The 25010-nt window shown below is 41.6% G+C and overlaps 1 protein-coding gene across 9 annotated transcripts in view; it reads right to left on the bottom strand.

Annotated features, from left to right (window-relative positions):
* nek11 (NIMA-related kinase 11) overlaps positions 1 to 25010 on the bottom strand; it is a 307189-nt gene that overhangs the window by 103865 nt on the left and 178314 nt on the right. For 8 of the 9 annotated variants that reach the window (XM_059945210.1, XM_059945211.1, XM_059945209.1 and 5 more), the window contains 3 exons: positions 23233 to 23311; positions 19627 to 19712; positions 1901 to 2020 (listed from right to left, as the gene is read on the bottom strand). In XM_059945210.1, coding sequence (XP_059801193.1) covers positions 1901 to 2020; positions 19627 to 19712; positions 23233 to 23311 — 285 coding nt within the window. The remainder of the gene's footprint in view (positions 1 to 1900; positions 2021 to 19626; positions 19713 to 23232; positions 23312 to 25010) is intronic. The other variant, XM_059945212.1, reaches the window with a different exon arrangement.

Raw genomic sequence — 25010 nt, forward strand, 5'->3', positions numbered from 1 at the left:
CTCTGGCACCGGGGCAAGGTGCTCCACCTTCTCCACCCACTGCGCATGCGGCAAGCTTGACTTGTGCCAGGTAGGGCTCCAAGCGGCTGGTACCATTGTACCTGGAGAGGTTCAGTGTGGACCCTGTGACGTTAATTGCTGAGGTCCATTGGTCTTCCTCTCGCTCCGGAAGCATCAGTGGCATCCGCCATGGCTGCGGCAGTTGCTCAGTGCAGACCACAAGGGAGGCAGGTGATGCACTCCGCCATGTCCCCCGTTGGAGAGCCAGGGTAAGGTCGACCCGTCAGAGTTCCCTGCGAAGGCACAATACTGGGTTCCCAGGTCCTCCCTCCGAGTTCCATCTTCGGGAGCCCGTCCCTGGGGTGCGGGGGGAAGGCATACTGCTTACTGCCTCAACTTATTCCCCAGGCCTTAAGATGCTCATGCGACATCATAGCTCTTCAATCTCACTGTCAATTTCTAATCCCGCTCCTGACAGCAATGTGGTGAGCACTTGGACCATGATGCCAGACGAGAGAAACCCATTTCGCTGAACTTCCAGATTTATTGCGACAAGCGCAAAAACAGACCAGGCACTGAGACCCGGGGAGAGAGCCCAATCAGTCAGATACAGACGGGGGAGGTGGTCATTACGCACCCCGGTTACAGTTAGGGTGATCCACAAACACACAAGCGAATAACTGTATAACCCAAACTAAAACGTAACAACAAATCAACTGGAACATCTCACCATAATCCCACAAATGCACTTTAATGCGAGAGCAGTAAGAAGCGCTGGCTGCCATGAACGGTGAGCCAAGCTGCTGACCATGCCCCTGCCCGGAGCATCGCGATATTCTGTCCACCGGAATGTTTTGATGCCAAGGTCAGGGCAGAGCAGTGTACCATAGATTTAATGAAGCTTCTGTGATGAGGGGTTGAGAGCTGAGACAATCAATAAGAGTTTTGCAACAGGGTTTCAGCCCTGCAGCAGAGAACCTTCTGACTCAGGAGGAGAGCATTATCCATTGAACCGCAATCATTGCCTGGAAGGCTAAGGAATTTTGATTTATTCTCATCTGAAAACAGGAACCATTAGAGTGACTTATTACAGTTTTCAGACATATGGGGGAGTTGGACAAATTATCAAGGCAAAATCATCTAAACTCAAATTTAAACACGGAGATATTTATTCTTTAAGAAAGATAAGTCAAAGTTCCAACCTAAATTTCATAAATCAGAGTTAAATGAAGCATTTTTATTATGATTTACTTGAGGAAGTCTGGTCAAATGTTAATATTTTTGATATTAGGAAGGATATAAAAGGAATAGCTAGAAATGTTTAGAAAACAACTGTTTCCTCATTTCTTTCATTTCAAAGATAGTGAAAACTGGTTATTAATCATCTTTTATGATCATAGACAATCTATGACATATATACATATAGACATAGAAATCTGGCAGTGAGCCAGACCAGAAGATAGATAGTGAAGGAAGTAATGTTTCCAGTGCCATATCCAAGTGCATTTCCACCAGTTATATTCATGTCCTGATATCTTATTCTTTCAACTTCACTGAAGCTGAATATGCAGGAGATGAGTTTAACTAGTGGCTAATACTTGCTCATGTATTGATGTTGGAGGCCAGAGTTGAATATCGCTCCTCTGTAGGAGGTTACTACTCAAGCTTCAAGAAATATTAGTTCAGCAAATAGTCACATCTAAATGAAATATAAAAAGGATTCATGTGCTGTCGGCTATTGACAATCCAAAGGTCATATTTAATACAAGGATGAACATTTTTAATGTTCAATTCACATCATGTGGGGAGGATCAGTTGGAATACAAAACAAAGTTAACATTTCTGAGCACTGAATGTATCTCCTCCTCGAATGAAACGGATGCTGCACTTCTGCACATACTTCAACTTCTTAGCTTTTTCATCTGCGCTCTGTAATTTTCGGAGTCTCATCCTCTCCCGTGGGGTCATTTTCTGAACTTCAGACTGTTCACGTAGTGTCTGCAGGTGAACTTTCTTCTGACTAAAAGAAAAACATTGAATAAAACTATAAAATTTCCATTTCTGTGTACACCTTTACAACTCCTCCAGAAACTACAGAAGTACTTTACATCCAATGAATTATTAAGCGTAGTCACTTTTCTAATGCTGGAGAAACATTAGCCTATTTGTAAATAACCAAGGTCAAAGTACATTTATTATCAAAGTATGGTTACCATATACAACCTCTTTATTCATCTCCTTACAGACAGCCACAAAGCTGCCCAATAGAACCCATAAAAAAAGACTGTCAAACACCCAACGTGTAAAACAAAAAAAACAAATCAGGCAAACAATAAAAAGTAAGCAAACAACATCCAGAACTAAAGTTCATCCTTCCAGGAGAGGCGACACTTCACCTGTGAGTCTATGCCTGGTGTTCCCAGTGTGGCCTCCTATGTATCAGCAAGACCCGACATTGATTGGGAGACAGCTTCGCCAAGCACTTGCACTCTGTCCACCAGAAAAAGCGGGATCTCCCAGTGGCCACCCATTTTAATTTCACATCTCATTCTCATTCTGATATGTCAATTCATGGCCTCTTCTACTGTCATAATGTGGCCACACTCAGGTTGGAGGAACAATACCTTATATTCTGTCTGGGTAGCCTCCAACCTGATGGCATGATCATCGATTTCTCAAACTTCTGGTAATGGCCACCCTCTCCTCTCCTTCACTAATCCCCATCCCCTTTTTTCACTCTCCTCTTATCTCCTTGCCTGCCCATCGCCTCCGTCTGGTGCTCCTCCCCCTCTCTTCTATCTTCCATGGCCTTCTATCCTCTTCTATCAGACTCCCCTTTCTCCAGCCCTGTATCTCTTTCACCAATCAACTTCCTAACTCTTTACTTCACCTCTTCCCCTTCAGGTTACACCTATCACCTTGTGTTTCTCTCTCCCCTCACACCCTCCATTTAAATCTACTCCTCAGCTTTTTTCCTCCAGTCCTGCTTAAGTGACTCAGCCCAAAGCTTCAACTGTACTCTTTTCCGTAGGTGCTGCCTGGCCTGCTGAGTTCCTCTAGCATTTTGTGTGGGTCCTTGGAAGCCAGTTCACAGCCACGAAGCCGGTCATCACTGCGGTCAGACAAGGAGCCTTTTAGCTGCAGGCCACTGCCTCAGTTTAGTGTGGAGATGAGTAAGCCTTGCCGAGCAGCAAGCTCATTGCCAGCCCATCCCTCGCCTCTCAGCCTAACACCATCATCTTTTCAATCCTGTCTAGCACCTACATCGGCTGAGTATCAGCTCGCTCCTCGCTCTCAGGCCCCCATCCCGCTGTCTTGACTCTGCTTTGCCTTGGATCTGCAGCTTTGAATTGGCTCCAAGTCTGCTCCAGCAATGGATAAACGTGAGCTCAATTCCTCACTCTGGGGCCTGGGACCCAGCGCCTCAATTCGGCCTGCCGTGCCACGCCACAACCGTCCCGCACCTACAAGCTCCCACTGAAAATGTGATAAACCTGACATTGTGGGGGCACATATGTCCCATGGGAACAGTTACTTTCCCTCTACCATCCGATTCCCAAAAGGACACTGAACCCATGAACGCGACCTCCCTTTTTTTATTATTTCTGTTATTGCACTATTTTTAATTTATCTATTTTAATATACCTATATATTCTCACTGTAATTGATTTACTTATTTATTTTTTCTATATTAACATGTATTGCACTGTACTGCTGCCACTAAGTTAACAAATATTACAATATATGCCAGAGATATTAAACCCGATTCCAATATATGGGCCAAAAAAAAGTGATAACTGCCCCGTTTCTCTTAAAAAAAATAGTGATGTGGTATCTTTTATACACATTTGAGGGCGCAGAGAAGGCCCATGAATCCGATGAAAGTGTTCTACCAACAGAGCCATAGAAGCCACCCGTGTTAAAATAGCTTGTCAATCCAAATCTCCAAAGCTCACACAGCATATCTAACATGGCAGTCCATTTAAAAGGAGTGAAACAAGAATACAATACATGGCGATGTAACTGTCACTGCTGTTACTGTAGTGAAACCACTTACCTTCAACAAAACTGAGATTTAAAAAGCAGGAATGCATCAGCAAAATCTCAACCTCTTTTTTTTTGGAACACCGGAATTCAACTTGCAAACAGAACACAGGGTGTGCAGTTGCCTGTTATCGTAATTCCCTGATCTTCTCTCACTCTGACCTTGCTCACTAAGCTGTTTCATTCCCACTGAGGGAAAACCTGAGGAACAGAACCCAAGTTTTTGGCGAGGCTCATTAGGCTCAAAACCAGACTCAGTTTTGAGATCAACACTTGTAAATGATGTTTTCATTTCTCCCATTTCATCTCTCCTGCCCTCCGCTGTATGATTGACCCTCTGATGCACCATCAATAACTCACTCTGAGACGTAAGGCGAGATATCGGCTTTTATTGACTGGAAGAAGGAACCAGCAGTGAGTGACCACCATACTACATCCTGGAGACTGAGAGGCCGGGTTCAGGCCTTGATCACCTTTATACAGGGGTCTGGGGTCTGTGGGAGGAGCCACAGGAGCAGTCAGCAGGGGGGTACGTCCAGACAGGTAGATGTAGTTTACCACATTCACCCCCCCCCCCCCCCTTGTTTTAAAAGAGTCCCCATGTGGCGAAGTTTCTTACAGGTTAAGTCTATCAGGTGGTCGAATCTGTCGCTGCGATCTACGTAGCACCGGCTGTGATTGCACAGGTGCCGGTGCCGGTAGTGGTGATTGCACAGGAGACAGAGGTTGTGCTGGTTCCGGCCTAACTGGAGGTGTCAGCCCACAAGGCGTCAGTGATCCCTCACGCCTGGTATATATGCGTACAAAACACCCGGTATATGAGTGTTGTGAGGAGTCTGTGTAGGGCCTGGTGTGCGCAGTGTCACCTCGGGTACAGGGTTCATAGTTACCGGAGAGTGTTCAGGGTAGTGGTCTGCTGCTCCTGCGGGCGCCAGGTCACGGACGGAGACCGTGTCCTCCCGCTCATCAGGTAAGACCACGAGGGCATACTGGGGGTTCGCATGTAGAAGGTGAACCCTCTCGACCAGCGGGGAGTATTTATTACTCCTCACATGTTTCCGGAGCAGCACTGGCCCTGGGGACGTCAACCAAACTGGTAGGGTGGTCCCAGTGACAGACTTCCTGGGAAAAGAGAATAGGCGTTCGTGAGGGGTGGTATGGTGGATGTACATAACAGGGAGCGGATAGAGTGGAGTGCCTTAGGGAGGACCTCCTGCCATCGAGAGACCGGCAACCCTTTTGACTTAAGGGCTAAAAGTGTGGCCTTCTCCGTCTCTACCTGTCCATTTCCCCGGGATTATAATTCGTGGTCCGACTAGTAGCAATGCCCCGAGCCAGCAGGTACTGGCGCAACTCATCACTCATAAAGGAGGACCCTCTATCACTGTGGATATAGCAGGAATATCCAAACAGAGTGAAGAGCTGGCGCAGGGCTTTTATGACGTACGTGGTAGTGGTGACGGGGCAGAGAATGGCAAAGGGGAACCGCGAGTACTCGTCGATAATATTGAGAAAATAGACATTGCGGTCAGTGGAGGGAAGGGGGCCCTTAAAGTCAACACTCAGTCGCTCAAAAGGGCGAGTGGCCTTGACAAGTTGCGCCGTGTCAGGACGGTAGAAGTGCGGTTTGCACTCAGCGCAGATTTGGCAGTCTCTGGTCATCGTCCTGATGTCCTCTCAGAGCGAGTTATTGATGGTGCATCAATTTTATTGACTGGAAGAAGGAACAAACAGTGAGTGACCACCATACTACATCCTGGAGACTGAGAGGCCGGGCTCAGGCCTCAATCGCCTTTATACAGGGGTCTGTGGGAGGAGCCACAGGAGCAGTCAGCAGGGGGGAGGGGGGGTGTGTCCAGACAGGTATATGTAGTTCACCACACCCTCCTTTCCATTCTAAAATTTCCTCAACCTCTCACTCTGACATAGAATTTTTAAAACTCCATTGAATCATGCACTTTTTCAAGTTCCACTGAAATGTTCAAACATTTCTCAGCTTCACAGAAGTTTCCTGACCTGTCAAACCCTGGGGTGAAGTCTGAAGTTGAAGGCTTGCTGTCTGCGAGACTGAGAGTCCAGGGCCAAGGACTGGAATACCAGAGGCAGCCTGAACAGAGGTTGGAGGCCTGTCCGTATGTGTGTGAGCGAGTGAGATGGCGGAAAAGCAGCTTGTTCCACTGTTGTTCACTCATTTTTTTTTGTTGTTTGTGTTGTTCTGCCAAACATTGTGGACACGCTATGTTGGCGCTGAAATGTGTGGCAACTCTTGTGGCTGCCCCATCATCAATTCTAACATCATCTAAATTTTGCCTTTGTGTAAACAAACTCTTTAAAATGTACCTTTGGAAGTCAGCAAATAAATTAACCAAAATCTGTGGACTAAGATGATGATCAGATTGTGAGATTGCTAATCTACATTGCTGAGCATAACTCTAGTAACAAATATTTCATCATTTCTTCCTGCATTCATTCACTTCCCTTTTTCTTGACTAGGCTACATTAAGAGTTACATTTACCAACTCCTACATATGTGATTCTTCCTCCATGAATTTGGAAATCATTAGTTCAAATGATGAAAGCAGGACAGGACAATACAGTATTATACACCCACCATATACAAAGTCTTTGTATAGTTTCATCATTCATGTGTGGGTGTCAGATATGGACATCTACTAATTTGATTTTTCTGTCATTTTTATATCAAGTCGGATTTTAAGTTTAAAAAACGTTTCCCAAAGGATTTCAGTTCAGGAGAAGTTAATTAAGACAGAACAAACTACGGGATTCAGTTAGGAGGGAAAAGAAATGCACTCAAATCTGACAGGGTTAAATGTTCTTTCTTATTTCTTTCATTGACAACAAGTTACCTGAAGGGAATTTGCTTCATTTGGAATTAATGAGGTTCTATGTTTCAGCTGGCTTTTGCAGACAGTAGACATGTTAATACAGCAGTTCTGTCAACTGTATTGCCAATTAAAAACACATCATTTGCAAGCAATCTTTTGCTTTTTCTTCCCCTGCACAAGCAGGATGAATAGGATGACAGTAGCATGTCCCCTGCAACTCTAGTAGCGTTTATGTCTTCACTTTATATGGCTTGTAAATGCTTGTAATGAGACTGAAATTACCTTTCTTTCCACAACTACACAAGAAAGGCTACAAAACAAGGGGATGGGAATTTGTCCTCTACTACATTGTGCAATGAGTAATTCAACAGTGTTCACAAACCGAACGCTGTTTCCAAAATTTGCTTCAAAAGAACTGAAATTTTATTGCAGTGTGTATTAACTGTATACTCTTATTACATCCCATCTGTAGTACGTGGCACAGGGGAGAATTTCAGCCCAACATTTTCTCCAGAAATCAATCGAGCTAATTAAATAACTGTATATAATCAGAACCCAATCTCTTCCACCACTATTGCAGGGCCTGTGCTGCCATTCCAGAGACATGGCGAGTGCTGTCTTGATAGGAGTGAGTGACATAATCTCATGAAACCGCAAGAGACGAAGACAAAAAAAAAATGAGTGAGAGCAGTTCAGAATGCAAATCAGATTCTCTACCCACTGTCCTCCAGTTAACTGAAAAATCAGCATCCCGCCAAGTAGCAGACAGTGCAATCGCTTTACAGTGCCAATGGACTTCAATCAGGTTAGGATTCCTGCTACTGTACATAAGGAGTTCGTACGTTTTCTCCGTGACCACATGGGTTTGCTGTGGGTGCTCTGATTCCCTCCCACGTTCCAAAGACAAATGGGTTAGTAAGTTGAGGACATGCTATGTTGGCGCCAGAAGTGTGGTGACTCTTGTGGGCTTCCTTCTGTACCTCCTGCTGGTCGTTAATGCAAGACAACACATTCCAGTTTTGTTGTTTTGGTGTGCATGTGACAAATACAGCTAATCTTTAAGAAAAAAATATTTCCAAACAGACAGAAGCACAGAGCAACTGGGTCACTGAAGACGTTATGATTGCGGAGACTTCAATGTTGATGTGAATCATGGTTTGGTAATACCAGCACTGACTGGGCTGATAATTGGGTCTACAGCAGATGGTAAGGGAGGGCAGTATGAGGTATGAACCTGCTTGATCTGCTGCAGATGAATCTGTCTATGACTGACACACAGTCTGTATGTGTCCTCTTTCACACTGACAATACTCTTCATTAGGTTGCCTGACCCTTCCTTAACAATAATAGGGGAAGATTCAGAACAGATCCAGCAGCTCCAAATTTGGTAGTTCTTATTTTCGATGAACCATCAGCAAAAATCATCATAATTCCCACTCTATGGCTTCACATCCTGGCCTACCCTTTACTCTCTGATTCATACCTAACCAGGGTAGCAACCCTGTTCAATGAATACAGAAAAGCATTCCACGAGCAGCTGTAGGTAGAGAGATGCTTACCTAGTGAACTACATCGTTTTATATGCATGGTAAACAACAAAAGCAGCCACGCAAAAAAAACAAGCTAAAAATTAGCAACGACGGAGTAACTTCTGGTTTGTGTAGTTTCTTTATAGAGTCAGTGATCACTGATCTGGGTCTGATTCCTGCTGGAGTTTTTACTCCACCCCCGTGACCATATGAGTTTCCTTCACAGCGTTCCGGTTTCCTCCCACATTGCAAAAACATACAGTTAGGGTTACTAAGCTGTGGGATGCTACGTTGGCCGCTGAAAGCACGGTGACATTTGTTGGCTGCCCCTCGTGTATCCTTGCTGATTCAATGCAAAGCAACACATTTCACGGTATGTTTCGATGTACACGTGACGAAGCTAATCTTCTTAAGTTGCCCCAATTATATGTCAAAAAAAAACAGGATTACACAACGCGAATACTGCTGCCTCATCAATCTGCTCTCAACCACGTGCAAAATGATACACAAATCAGTGCTAAACTTCCTTTGCCTACAACCTATCTGGGATTCACCAGGACCACGTGGGTCTGGACCTTGACAGACACACATTCAGAAAAGCATGAATGCAGAGGCGAAGGACAGTGACTATCTTTGAAAACAAAGCAGCATCTGAGTGCAGCTGGCATCAATAACTTCTGGTTAAAACCAAATCAAGAGGGAATTTCTCCACTGGGAGGCATCGCACAGTTCTGGTGCAAACATTTTAGGCATGTATATGCAACACACACAAAATGCTGGAATAACTCTGCAAGCCAGGCATGGAAAAGAGTACAGTCGATGCTTTGGGCCGAGACTGAAGGGAAGGTTTAAACTTCTTCAGGGTAGGCATCCCTGGAACAGATTTCGCCATGTGCTAGTCCAATCTCAAACAGAAGGCCTGCAGATGCTGGAAATCCAAGCAACACACACAAAATGCTGGAGGATCTATATTTTATATGGTTGGGAAAAGGAGAAGGGCAGGAGCAGGGCGCACCAGGGAGGCATTTGGTAATGATCAATAAACCATTTGTTTGGAATCAAATTACCTTGCCTGGTGTCTCAGGGCTGGGTGTGAGTGTACCCATGCCAACCCGTCCCTGGCACTCCCACTCTGCCACCTGTCCCACACCCTTCCCAAGGCCCTCCACCCTCGCCACACCCAACATCCTTTGTTCCTGCAAGATTTACAAACTTGCTCTCTGCCCCATGTTGGCAGAAGTCTTAGGCATGCTATCTATATAATCCTTTTGCATAGAACTGTATCTCACAAAAGATTAATCGTGGTTGTTGAAAGCCTTTGACTAGATTACTGGTACAACAGTGAGGACAGCAGAGGATTGTGTGAATTCCCAGCTGAGCAGTGAAACACTTCTCTCTTCACACTTAATGCTGTTGTGACCCCTTTTAGTGCTGATTCTATTTCCCCTCTTTCCAGGGAACACCTGATAATTGCCTAGCAAGTTTTCAGTGTCAGATGGAGTGAATTGAACTGAGCTGTGCAGAACACCAGGTTCTGCGATTACACTCCAACATAATCGAGCATCCAGAATTTACACAGCAATGAATATGGGAGAAGGTTACAGAGACGGGGAGAGGTGAAACATGCAAGGTGGAGAGTTTTGGAAATGATCATAAGGATTTTTAAATTGAGATTATTTATACGGAATCCTATGTAGGTCACAGCAGTTTATTATAATGAGGTTACCTGGCAATGAAAGTTCCAAACTGCCAATAAATCAGTTGTTCAGGTCCACTGCTGTACTGCGCATGATGTTTCGCAGTAGAGCATAGATCAGGCATAGGCAAACTACAGCCCGCGGGCCATATGCAGCCCGTTAAGCTTTTCAATCCGGCCCGCAGAACTTGATGAAATTATATTAATAAACCTTGTTAATGTTTTTTCCCCGCAATTCTGGCATTTTCCCAATAGATGACACACTCTATATACATTGACCTTTGCTGAGGTGCAGCGTATTACTCCACGTTTGCACTTTACTCTTTGTTTGGCTCGACCTATTTGTGTGAACAGGCGTTCAGCGTCATGAACATCAACAAAGCCAGCCACAGATCCAAGTTAACTGACCAACACCTCAGATCCATCCTGAGAATCGCCACAACAAAAGTAAATCCAGACTTTGATGTGCTGGCTAAAAAGGGAGACCAACACTGTTCCCACTGAAATTAAAAATAAGTTTCTTCGTTGTGTTATGTAAAAAATGCATTTGAAAATATTTTTTTCAATAAGCCTTACACGTTACATGTCATTTCTGTTAAGTGATGGACATGAGTAGTGCACAGGTGCACGTACGTCCTCAAAATAAAAAATGCGCTCCAGATCAAATAACGCACTCCGCATACTGGCGCGCTGTCACTGTTCTGTCCTTGTGCTAGTCGTTGTTGAGTTTTGGCACAGGGGACAATTGAATAAGAAGGAGCAGGACAAGTAGACCTGCATCTCCTACCGTTTTTGAAATAAAGACAGTCAGGAGGAGAGTGATGATGATAATATCTTGAAGGATAACAGAATTTTCAGTGCTTTAAAATAATAACTTACTATTTAAAAAAGCTGTATTTTATTCATTTAATTTTCAGTGTTTTAAAAGTCATTTCAGTAAATAGCTAAATACTATGGGACTTCAAAGACAGATATTTTGTTGTAATGCATTTGTTCATTTTCAATTGAAATTAAAGCACATGTTTTCTACATATCCCATGATATTTTATTTTCTCTTATGAGGTATATTACCAAAACACTCCGTCCATCTGCTCCTGGTCCGGCCCTCCTGTCAAATATTAGAACCCTTTGTGGCCCACAAGTCAAAAAGTTTGCCCACCCCTGGCATAGATCTACTGCAATGACTCAGTATTTAATCCGAGAAATATCATTGCCAATCCTGTGCCAAGGTTTCCGTCATGTTATTAATTATTTTTCATCCTCTTCAGTATTTTTTGAACATTTTTGATGGATTTATAAATGATTCTAAACAACACACATAGAAATGTGGGTGCCAAACCGGAGTCAAGTTTGGGTTACTTATGGAAAATGCATCTTTCCATCAGTTTTGTGATCAAGTATCTGCCCAGGACTTGATTACGAAATTCAACGTTAGTGCTTGATATTAAACATCCAGAGTGATGCTTCAGTGCTAAACTAAGAAGTTAAGTTGAGGCCCGACCTCTCTCAGTCTGATATAAAAGATCCTATTACAACATAGAATAGGAGGGCTGCTGTCAAATGTTTTACTTAAGTTTATGTGGACAACACTAATAGCCTTATCTTCAATTTCAACACTTCCTCAGAAAACTCAAGCAAATTTGTGAAGCAGGTCGCCACCTGCACACACACTATACTAACCATCTCTAAATCCGTGCTTTGTCATGTAAATTCTGCTCCAAAAGTACCTTCCTCCAATTAGTTCCCTACCACTGGTTTATGATTTATTGGTTTGTCCCATCAGTTTAATGAAGAGTAGAGAACCTCTTCCCAGTTTCCTCATAAATATATATATCCAATATTGCTAACACAGGTTATCTGATGATTACCAGAATATTAATTTTGGAGACTTGCTATCCACAATATTTTTTGCAGAATTTCCCACACAAGCTACATACTTCATAATTAATTCGTAAGTTGTGAAGCATTTTGGCACATTTCAGAGGAAATATGAAAGCCAAAGCTGATAAAGAAATGCAAGTTTTCTTTTCTTTACTAGCAGTTAAAAGTGTGGGGATTCCTATATTAACAGCAAAGAATGCCTGGATCAAAACTCTAACATAAATGATTACCCAAGATATTTAATTCTCCTCTAAATCCAATATCCATAGCTCTTTAATCAAAAAGAACCTGACAATTATTACTCAGTCTCTACCGAAAGGTACACAATGCATTATTTAAGCTCTCTGAACTGTCCTACATCAGAATTCTATATTATTTCAAATTTCTTTATCCAGATTCTCAATAGGATGGCAAAAGCTACTGAGGGAATAAATATAACTTCCAATTTTTTTCAGCGACAAACCCAAGTGGTCAAATCATGACCTAACATTTCTTTAACTTTATGGTTATGATTATCAGCTTTAAAATTCAGGCCTTTGAGCAAGCAACTAATTTAGTAGGCATGGTTACAGATGGAATGAAGTAAAAGCCAGCTCCATTGCAGAAAAGTAGGTCAGCTATGAACAAACCTGGAAGCCTCCATCTACTTGCTGTTGTAATTAACACTCAAGGATAAAAACAATCACCATAGCCACATGCAATAAGCACACAAAATATTCTGAAATTTGCCCATTATGTCACCCTTCCTCAACTCTCTTCCTTTTGGAAACTAATTAAAACTTACTTCTTTATTCAAGTTTTTTAAACTCTTGTTCTACTGGAATTTGGTGGAATTTTTGTATCATTGCTCAGAGATTTTACTACATTTACATACATGTTCTTTTTGGTTTTCTTTGGGGTCTTGTCGAAGTATAGTTACCCAAAAGCTATATGGCATATTTCAGTTCCAAAAATCAGTAATCTAATGATTGTAAACAAAAAAAATTATTATGCTGTACAAAGTGGACCTCTTCAAAGCAACATAGACTGGATTCAGTTAAAGTGAAAGAATTGCTTGGTAAACCATTATTAAATGCCAGAACCACCCAACTCACAATGCCCTGATGACTCAGATATTCTTCTCTGATTCACTTCATAATTTAACTTGGTCTAATTTCCCATTTGCTAATATACGTGTTCATCAGCAGCAGAAGCTGAAGGGAAACCTGAGAGAAGTTTATGAGATTATGAGAGGTGTAGATAGAGTACACAACTGGTATCTTTCTCCCATTTCAACTGGGTTGAAATGTCTAAGATTGAAGGGCGAGAGAGGCAGCAAATGGAGGGATATAGACATTGTATGGTTAGAAGGGATTAGTTAGTTAGCCATTTAATTACTAGTTTAATAAGTTCAACACAACATCACTGGATGAAGGTCCCGCATTCTTCAAGGTACTATGTTTTGTTTCTAGTTAGATTAAGTCTTACACAAATACTAATAGCAGAGGATGTGTCTACTCATGTGTAAATAAACTGAAGACAGTGAACTTTCCACAAAACTCTAGAGCTTTGTTCTCATGGTTTATGAAACATGTATTTGAAAACAACTCAATTAAGTTACTACCAGGCATCTGTAATCTCTTTTTCCAATAATCAACCCCAGTTATTGTGCCTAAGACTCTCTCTCAAAGTTGTACGGAGCATTGTGACTGTCCAGATGCTACCCGCACAACAGTGTCAAGTTCAGAGGGGAGCAATATAGATGATAGTGAATCCATAAGGGTAAACAACATTTGAAATCTTATTTATGATCTGATTCATCCCTGGGACATGTCCATTGCTGGAACAACCACCATTTATTTATCTTTAATTGCTTTTGAGTTAATGCAATAAGGTGTTCCATTGCTTGCAAGTCTGACTTGCACATAATTTGGGGTGTTTACAGTAATAGTGGACCATTTCATAAAATCGTAAGGAATAGGCGCAGAATTAAGCCACTCAGCCCGTCAAGCCTTCCCATAGTTTGATCATGGCGGTTTTATTTTCCCTCTACACCCCATCTACTGCCTCTTCCCCATAACCTTTGATGCCATTAATAATCAGAAAGGAGTGAAAAAGTGAACAACGTCCCTTTCTAAAGAAGCATTCATGAGTGAGATAGATTTTCCCAGTAATCAATGGTTTTTATAACCTGATTTCTACTGCGTTTTTAAATTCTATACTGATGTAATTAATTGAGTTTAAATTTCCTAGCTGTTGTTGTCTAACTTGAACTCCTTTCTCTAAATCATTGGAGCAGGATTATGGAACAGTAACACAGTAAAAAAAAACCTCTTCCCCTGATCCTGCCTGCATGTTTATGCAGTAAATCAGAGACATTCATTAAAAAATAGGCACGGGATGTGGAAAAGCTAAATAAAATACAGGCTGATAACAGTGAACTGATTGGAACAAAGTGGCAGAGAACAAAGACAAATTAATTTATGCTCAGGAATTCTCAGTTGATCTATGTATACGTTTTGGAATATGACTTCAAACCATTTGTAGTCAAGTGTGTGATTTATGTGGTAATTATTTATGCAAATTCAATTCAACAGCTTGTGATTATAATATGCATTCCCTCCAATTAACATGTTGCCAATTCTCTTTCTAATTGCCCAGCCAGATAACACCCACGGTTTGCTACTTATTCCTTCATAATTGTAAATTTCATGAAAATCATATTCCAGTTTGTAATTACTATCTGCTATCTAAATGCCGATATGTCTTGCTCTGAATATATTTGTTTTAAATTATTTTAATATGATTTATATTTAGAGATTCATGACATAGTTTTTGCAATATGATGCTTTCACTCCAATTAGCAGCCAAGTGCTGGAGTGAAGCTAATACATAGATTGAGATGGGACTGTTTGTAAATCCTATGGAGTATTTATTCCATTTAAATATTACCTATGAGTACCCCAAAGAAAGGTCAGCTCATTACAAGAGTTTTACTTAATTGGTTTACCCATGTACAAAATTAAGGGTCAATGGCTCCCCTGTTTAACCAGCAATAAAATTTGATTAAAAAACATATAGCCTACCTTGTCCCAAGCTTCCTCCCTGATATTTTTTTCTTTTTGTTTTGAAGATACAGCACAGTAACACGCCTTTCCAGCCCAATGAGCCCGCACTGCCCAATTACACGCATGTGACCAATTCACCTAGTAACGTGTATTTTTTTTTGGAATGTGGGAGGAAGCCCACGTGGTCACAGGGAGAACGTACAAACTCCTCACAGAGAGCAGCGGAATTGAACCTAGGTCACTGACACTGTAATAGCATTATACCAGCCTCTACTCTACCATCAATCCCGTGCTTTATGCACAGCTTGCATTCCCCTCTATGCTATGTGCTTACTTAGCTTGTCCTCAAATGCTTTTCACCTCAGATAAGCAGGGGTTACAGTTTCCACATTCCTACCCATCTCTAAAGGAAGGAGTATCTCATGAAATTCAATTAGATATATTGATTTATGTCATTTAATCAACTAGTTTTTGTCTCACCGAAGATGGAAATATCATAAGGAGAAATTCTTCTTTGCTTGCAAGTCTAAATACATGCAAGAATATCAACTTATTTCCTAACAATCACATGTCACTGAAGTCTATGGGTTAACGTGCAGATAGGAGTACAGTTCTCACCCCACTTAGCAATAGTGACCGAAAAAAAACTTACCCTGTATATACCTACCCACTCAAACCCTTAATTTTCAGTCAAAGCGTAGATCTGTACAAAGTTCTCTCATAAGTGCAACCCGCTGTTAGCCATTTTGTTGCACCTCTTTGCCCAATATAGTTATCGCTAATGTTCCAGCCAGGATAATCTTTATGTGAAGTCCAGTTGTTCAATTTATTATTATGAGACAGACAGAAGCCATTTGGCCTTTAATGTCAATGCTAACACCAAAATTATCAATGCCATTCCCTCTCTCCTTATTTCGCCATTGTCCTACTACTACTTCTCTCTCCCACGTGCCCATGCAATTTTTTTTTGTCAAAACACCCACATTAAGAGGTAGCACATACCATCATACCTTTTGGATTAGGGAGGAAATGTGGCCAAAGGTAATTGCAGCAAACACCACACAGGCAGCGCCAGAGGTCAGAATGAAATCTGGATCGCGGTAGATGTGAGACTGTAGTACTAGCTGTTGTGTCGCTACATCAGCCTGAACATTGCCAGGCTAATTGATGTAGGCCAGACTGATCTTCCTCTGGTACACATAGATGCTTTTTTTATTTAAAGCAGATCCCAAGAAAACCACATATTCATGCTCCCAAATCAAAAACATCTTCTTTTAATCTCCAATTAATTGTATCAGCAATCACCCCTCCTCCCCCTGTACCTTCATTACAATAGAATAGCATAAATTTTAAAAGAAAACAAACACCGGTGAACTATGGAAATACACTTATCAACTTAAATATATCTAGTATTTGAAACCATGTGAATCACCTGTGGCATAAATATTACGATTTACTCGATACTACCGCTATCCCATTGTTCAGAGGTACTGAGACCCTTTTATAGGTCAAATTCTGAAGCTCCGCTGATTTGGCCAAGAGGACCAAGTGTAATATTTCTAAGCAAGCTGATGACATTGCACTAAACGGGAATGTGAGTAGTGCTAAAGATATAAAGAGGCTTCAAATGGATGTAGGCAGGCCAAGTAGATGGGCCAGTGTAGCAGATGGGAACAAGAATGAAAAATGTTGAGAAACTGGGAAATGTTCAAGTTCAACTGAAGATGCACTGTCCTTGTATACAGATCTCTATGCTAGCATGCAGATGCTAGAAAGGATACATTGCTATTTATTACAAGAAGGTTAAATAGAAGAGTGAAGATGGCTTAGCATAATTCTACTGGTCCTTTTTGGGACCACACATTGAGATGTTTGCACACTTTCCCTATTAGTGATTTCTCATCTAATTTCTTCTAAATGTCAGCATGGTCCGGAACAGGGGTTCCCCACCTTTATTATGCCAGGGGCCCCTACCATTAACCGAGGGGCCCATGGACCCCAGGTTGGGAACCCTTGGTCTAGAACATATGAATGCTGATTCATTGCCTGCATGTTACCAGTAGCCTTTAGACTTCCTGTACAAGCTTCAAGGGACCAAAACCTCAATTCTTTGAAAGATGCATGATAGAAAAATGTTTGTGAACTGTACCTTTCAATGAATCAGTCAAACAAAAATCATTTTGGAAATAATTTGTAAAATGTGTCCATTGGTTAGTTGATGGTTGGGTAGAATTGAACAACTCAACCCAACCAAAAGTCATTTTTAAGAAGATCTTCTAAATTAATACCCATAATACATTCTTTACTTGTCCATTAAGTAAAGGAATAGACTAAGGGGCACTGATGATTTTTATGCAAGAGTCAAACATAGTTAAAATACTAATTTACCACACAGTCCTAAGAAACACAAGAAAGCCGTTGACTACCAACTTCACCAACCTCAAACTTTCTCAAGCACTTGACAACCACTGAAGTATTTCTGAAGTGTTATACCTATGTGAGATAGGAAAGGCAGCAGCCAACTGGTACACAGCAAGTTCCCACACACACCACTGGAATAACAGTCAGCTTTTATTTTGGTTCACTGATGTTGAGTGAGGAATGAATATTGGTCACAATACCAGAATGAACAGTCCGGCTCGTCTTTGAAATTGTGCCACTGGACCTTTTATCCCCAGATGAGAGAGTAGGTGCAGCTTGAATTTAACATCCCATCTAAGGACATCACATTTAACAAAGCAGCACATCCACACTTTCTGCTCTCCAGTCTCTGGAGTGAGATTCGAATGCACAATCTTCTAACTTGGAGGCAAGAGGGTTACCAACCTAGACACTGTCAAAGATAAAGATAATATTTCTTTTTTTTTCCAAACAGCACGGATTCTATCATTCACAACATGTCAGCCCTTGGCTCAAAGGAACTCTCTATTATAATAATCTCCAATACCACTCACACATTGGACAATGACTGATATTGTAACCTATGTTATTGGCCATATATTAAATGTAACACTTTGAAGCAAGCATTTCAGGAAGTCGAAAGAATTAGCAGAATCAATTAAAAATGACAATGGATAACAAATGTAAAGATCTTGCCCGTAAAACATATAGAAAAGGAACAACACAAGGTAAAGATTGACTGTTAATCTGCATTAAGGTTGCTGGCGGCTACACTCTCTCCAACAGCTATTGAAATATCTGAGCCTTTTCTGTGATCTCTCCCAGGTATTCAATATCCCACAAGGGAGCACTTAGAGCCTCTCAATTTAGATTTTCATTAAAGATTTTAAAGGCCTCGATCATATCTCAGGTTAAAGGTGTTTACAGGTATTTTATCCATTTCAATAGGTCAGTTTGATCACTGGCATGTAATCAGCAAGAAATTTAGAACTCTTAGGAATGTCGAGTTTGAATTGACTCCTGAAACCCAAATCTCTATTGGCCTTTTCAGTTTCAAAGTATGTCAGTGGGGTTTGAGAGATTAATCTACTCAAGCCAGCAGAGTGGTCATTTGAATGTTATAATGAGGCTTCAGATTTATTCACCACACTGAACCTTGAAAATCTGGAGGCTAAATAGAGATGAATTAAATGCCTTTTTGATGTTTATTTCTTTCACTTTTTCTTCACAATATCCACCACTAATTGCCACTGTCCGAACTCCCCCAGTACCAGATTCAATGTAATGGGAGGTCAAATGTAAGACGAAGGTGTACAATATGTGGCAGGACCCTTAGGAGCATTTGTGGGCACAGAGGCAACCTTGGGTGCAATTCTATAACCCCCTGAATGTGGACAAGTAGTTAGGGTGGTAAGGAAGGTATATGGCATACTTGAGTATAAAAGTCGGCAATATTTTGGTTAGGCCATATTTGTATAGTTCTGGTCGTCACATTCCAGGAAGGATGTAGAGGCTTCGGAAGAGGTCCACACAGTGTTGCCTGGTTTTAAAAATATCAGCTATAAGGAGAGGTTGGGCAAATTTGGTTTGTTTTCTCAAGTGCATTGCAGGTTGAGGTGCACAGATCGGGTTGACAGTCAGAACCTTTCTCCCACCCCCACCGCCCCCGGATGGAAATGTCAAATACTAGAGTACAATAGCTTTAATGTGAGGAAGGTCAACTTAAAGAAGCTTTTTGAGGCAAGTTTTTTTTTAAAACATTAAAAAAACAGAGTTATTTATTTAACATAAAGAGTGGTAGGTGCTTAGAGGTACTGGAAGCAAATACAACAACAATGTTTAATAAGTATGCAGGCAGAAAACTGAACAGGCAGAGAATGGTGGGTTGTAGGCCATCTGCAGGAAACAGTGCAGTTGAAATTGGGTACATGTTAGCAAAGACTCTAAGGGCTATGAGTCAAAGTTTGCAGGCCTCCTATGCCTACAACCACCACACACCAATAGAGCTAAGCTTCTAGTTGTTACGCTGTGAATACCGCACACCCATCTCTTCCATTGCCTTCATTCTCATTTCCATTGGCCTAATGCCTCCAACCCTCCCACCCCATAAGTGACACTCCAGGCTTCAGTATTAGATCAGTGAAGACTACCATTGAAGATCAACTGTACGTGGTCTTACTTACAAAGCTTTCTTTATTTGCAGAGCTTCTTTCTGGGAGCTTATTGTCTTGTCTTTCATGCTTATGTTTGAGAACTTGCATCTTATATTCTGTAATTTACAAAAGAGTCAAAACAGTGATTAAAATCATGATATGAAAGGTGCTTTGAACATTCACACAGCGTGAAGGGAGGCGTACCACCAAATCCAATAACAGACCAATAATTATGTGCAAATAATCAAAAACTGGGAACCCAAAAGTTTTCAACCTGAAAGAATCACATTTCTCTTTCTACAGATGCTATCTAACCCTTACAGTTTCTGTATTTTTTTAAAAAAAGAGAATAGCTTTATTTGTCACATGTACATTGAAATATACAGTAAAATTAATCATTTACATCATCGTTTTGCAGTGCCGGGGGCTACCCACAGTTGTCACCACAGCGAGCACCAACATAGCACGCTCACAACTCACTAACACTCACTGTACGTCTTTGGAATGTGGGAGGAAACCAGAGCACTTGGAGGAAACTCGTATCATCACAGGGAGAACATGCAAACAGTGGTGGGAATCAAACTCACATCAACGATGGCTGGCACTGTAAAGCAATTACACCAACCACTGCGTTACTGTGCGCCCCTCATTTTGATCTCCAGCATCTACAACTTTTTTTTTTAAAAATACTTCCAGACAGATCACTAAAACAGTAAACTACTGAAAACAAAGTTCACCCTTTGAAGCATTCCCTCCCTACGTCACGAGTGTACAAGGTGCACTGCAGTGTCTTGCCAAGTCTTGTTCAGCATCATTCCCCTAAAGCTGCGACTTCTGCCAGTCAAAGGGAAGCAGGTTCATGGAACCCCACAGTGCTCAAGATCTCCTCCAAATCTCAAATCTGCTGACTTAGAACTATCATCATCGCCAAGTCAAAGCATAGGCACCATCTACCTGAGGCACAGGAGAGAATCACATTAATTGCTGCATTTCAATAAAGCAAATTACTATGTACGTAATGACAATTACATATGGTCAACCAGTAGCAACCACATCCCACAACTCATTAAATAAAAGGAATGTCTATTTGAAAAACAGTTGTTCCCTCCTAGCACCTTAAATATGTGCTCTCTAACAATGGGTTCTCACAATTGACAGAGAGTACATTTTCTCAAGTATTATACAAAGTCGCTTTAATACAAATTCTGAGCTCCAATCATCTATCTGTCACAGTCTGCCCAGACAGCTCCTGTCAGTAAATCCTAAGGTCCGTGACCCTTCTGTCACTGTTTGACGTGACAAGTCCTGTCAGCAATAGGAAAAACTGACAACACTGAATGCATTTTAAAGATATGTTTGACAATATCAACGACACTAGTCAAGTTTCTATTCTCGTGGTTTTCCAGTCTCTTTAACTTCTAGTAAATGAATGAGCATCTTATAATACTACCCAGCCTATAGATAAAAGGATCCAAAGCTGTCTTCTTCACATGGTGTTAATTATAGTGTTCTGCATAATAAGAACGAGGACTACAGAACTGCCAAAAGTTGTTTCATTTTTCCCACATTCTAAATTAAATCATAGAATGACAGCATCTCAGAAACTGATCGCAGAGAAGATTATTTCACCCTGTCAGTCAATGCAGGCCAATAAAGAACTACTGAGACTAATCCTATTTTGTTGTCCTGAACTCTCATCCTTCTGAATAAAAACTGAGAACCACCATTTCATCAATTTATTCTGGGATTCACCCTTCCAGGTAGGAAATACCTGATGCCTCCCAGTTTTTTGGTGAAGTTTTAATTCCTCAAATATATCTCTAACCTTTTGAATCAAAGACCTGAAATCTCCATATGTCATAAGACGGACACCTGCACAAATGGGATATTGACAGACGAATTGTGGAGAGAGAGAGAACTCTCATCCCCAGCTGTGGGGGAAAGTCACCTCCCAGAGATGTGCAAGGAAGAGGTTGGCAATGCCAGGCCTTTAGTTCACCTTGAGCTGCAGAGTGGCTGCTGGTTCAGGGACCAGGCATTGTGTTGAGCCACAGGAACAAAGTTGAGAAGGAATGCAGAGTTGGTAAGCAAACAGCACCAAAATCGGAATGAACAGCTTTTAACATGACGTGATTTTAAAATCTCATACTTTTGGAAACTTAGGGGGACTTAGCAGAATATTGTTGAAGAATAGGCTATTTCAGTCTAACATGTCCATACATATGCTTATGCTCCACTAAAGCCTCCTTCTGCACTTCCTCACTCACAATAACCTCTGGTCCCTTCTTCCTGAAGTACATCTGCTCTATTCTGTGATAAAAGATTCCATGTTCTCACATTTTTCTGCATGAAGTTGTTACTCCTAAATTGCCTGCTGGATATATCTGTGACTTTTTCATATTCACGGCTTCTGGTTGGGGCTCTGCTATTGGAAATATCTCAAAGTGTACTCCATCAATCTGTTCCATAATCACACCAGCTTCTATCAGTCATGTCTCAGTTTTCTCTTTTCTAAAGAGCTGCAGGCTGCTCAATCTTTCCCGATGACGATAGCTTCTCAGTTCCATTGCCATTCCAATGAATTTATCTGCAAATAATTCTGACTGATGCCTCTGTGTGTCCGTATGTGTCTATTGTGATAGAGTGTGGAACAGTCCCTTCTGGCCATGCTGCCCAGCGATCCCCGATTCAACCCTAGCCTAATCACAGAACAATTTGCAACAGCTAAATAACCTACCAACCGGCATGTCTTTGGGAGAAAACCAAAGCATTTCATGGGAAGGACATACAGCCTCCTTACAAATGACATCGGAATTGAACTCTGAAGCCCCGAGCCATTAAAGCATCGCACTAATCGCTATGCTACCATGGTGCCCTGGAATTCTGGAGTACTTCTACCCACATGGCCTACCTGAAATCCCCACTACGTTCTTATTGTGTCCTTACTGGTTACTTCTTCCCTGATTAACTCCTTCAGATGTTTCTTAGATTTGATAACATTTCTTTATCCAGCACCTTTTGAGCAACAAAACCTACTACTCCACTACTATTTGGTTGAAAGTGTTTCCTTACTTCCTGCTACCATTGAACAGAAACCTATATTCCCAAGTAACTGACCTCTTTGCAAAGGGAAATAGGTCCAACCTGTTCATCCTGTCGGAGTCTCTTATATTTTATTTTAGATTAGATTAGCTTTAGTTGTCACATGTCCATTGTAACATCCAGTGAAGTGCATTGCTTGCGTTGGGGATTTGCTGAGAGAAGAAACCCACATGAGCCGCCACACTTCCAACGATAACATAGCAGGTCCACGATTCACTACCCTTACCTCTTGCGTCTTTGGAATGCGGGAGGAAACCAGAGCACTCAGAGGAAACCCAAGAGGTCACAGGGAGAACGTACAAACTCCTTACAGACTGTGATGGAAATTGCAGCCTCTGCTCTGAACTATCCAGTGTCTCCTCAGATCTTACCTCCTTCCTTGTCTAATCCCATCACATATCCTTCTATTTCTATCTTACTTCAGTACCAATCCAGCTCATCCTTAAATATATCTATTGAGTCTGCAACTGAAATTGATAGAAGACCTGGAAGGTTGGCATTCTGGGGAGATTGGATGGGTGCTGTTCTCTCTACCTGGAGCTGCTGGTCGATATATGGAATTTTCAGTATTTCTGCAGCGGCTGGTCGATGTGATGGACTCTTTTGCAACATGCTGTGAAGAGAAAATAAAGGGCAAATCATTAGTGGAGTTCCACAATCAAGATGGCTTGGCGCTGGTTTGCATTTTGTCGTCGTGATGAGGGTGTCACTGCTCACTATCATTACTCTAGAAAACAGGCAGCAAGTCTAAGATCACATCCTGCTATAGAAACACCTACGCCCTTCAACAGAAAATCCTACAATAAGTAGTGGATATGGCCCAGTTTATCATGGGTAAAGCCCTCCCCACCATTGAGCACAGCTACACAGAGCACTGTTACATGAAAGCAGCATCCATCATCAGGGACCCCCACCACACAGGCCATGCTCTATTCTCACTGCCGCCATCAAGAGGAAGGTATACGAGCCTCAGGACTCACACCACCAAGTTCAGGAAATATTACACCTCAACCATCAGGCTCTTGAAAAAGTGGGGAGAACTTCACTCACCCCATCACTGGACTGTTCCCACAACCTATGCACTCATTTTAAAGGATTCTTCAGTATTTATTTCTTATTTATTATTTTTTTTCATTCTTTTGTATTTGAACAGTTTGCTGTCTTTTGCTCATTAGTTGTTTGTCTGCACTTTTAGGTGTGGTCTTCCACTGATGCTGTTATGGTTCTTGGATTTACTGAGTATGCCCAAAAGAAAACAAATCTCAGGGTTGTACATAGTGGCATATAACTATGCACCTTGATAATAAATTTACTTTGAACTTTTAGTGTTAAAGTCCTGATTCAGCCTTCCTCAGCAGTGTTTGCAATCAGGCAAAGTCAATGAATTGACAAAAATTTCAAATTCTCCTACCAAATGTTGAAAGGCCTAGACAAAGAGGACATGGGGACTGTGTTTCCTATAGTGGGAGAATCTAGGACCAGAGGGCACTGCCTCAGAATAGAAGGAGATCGGAGATGAGAGGAATTTCTTTAGCCATAGGATGGTGAATCAATGGAATTTATTGCCACGGATGGTTGTAGAGGCCAAATCATTGCATATATTTAAGGTGGAGGTCGATAGGTTCTTGTTTATTAAGGGTGTCAAAGGTTTCAGGGAGAAAGCAGGAGACTGAAGTTGAGAGGCGTAATGGATCAGCCATGATGGAATGGCAGAGCAGACTCAATGGACCATATGGCCTAATTCTGCTCCTGTGTCTTATGATCTTAACAAACCATGTTACTTATCATGAAAGCATTAAAGACTATTTCATGAGATGTGGGTTATGGATCAAGTTCTAAGTTGTAAACATTGATTATAAAACTCACCAAACTGAGTAAAAGCAAATCGTGTCTATGGTGCATAGTTCCACAGAAAATACTGTGGAATAACTTCTTGAAAAGTTTCTCTTTAGTATTTAAACTCCTGTATTTTCCTATATTTATTTCACATTCTGTAAAATTTAACTCTTTCCTTCCTGGTTTCATGTCTGTGAGGATATTTCAATACAAGTACCTTCTCAGCCAACTAGAAAGTGTCACAAATGCTGGGCAAAGAAGTTCCTTTCAAACTGATACCCAACACCAGAAGGTGTCAGAAAAAGATTTCTGCTGTTTCTTGCAACTAATCCAATGGCCAGAGCTCAAGGCTGCAAATCCCCACGAGTCCACTGGGGAGGTCAAGGACAAAGAAGGTGGCCTGTCCTGGGGTCAGAGGACTGTGCATATAGATGGCTGTGTAGGTGAGAGGGGAGGAACAAGGCTTCTTTCACTAC

Source organism: Hypanus sabinus, chromosome 20 (assembly GCF_030144855.1).
Source record: "Hypanus sabinus isolate sHypSab1 chromosome 20, sHypSab1.hap1, whole genome shotgun sequence".
NCBI classification, from domain to species: Eukaryota; Metazoa; Chordata; class Chondrichthyes; order Myliobatiformes; family Dasyatidae; genus Hypanus; species Hypanus sabinus.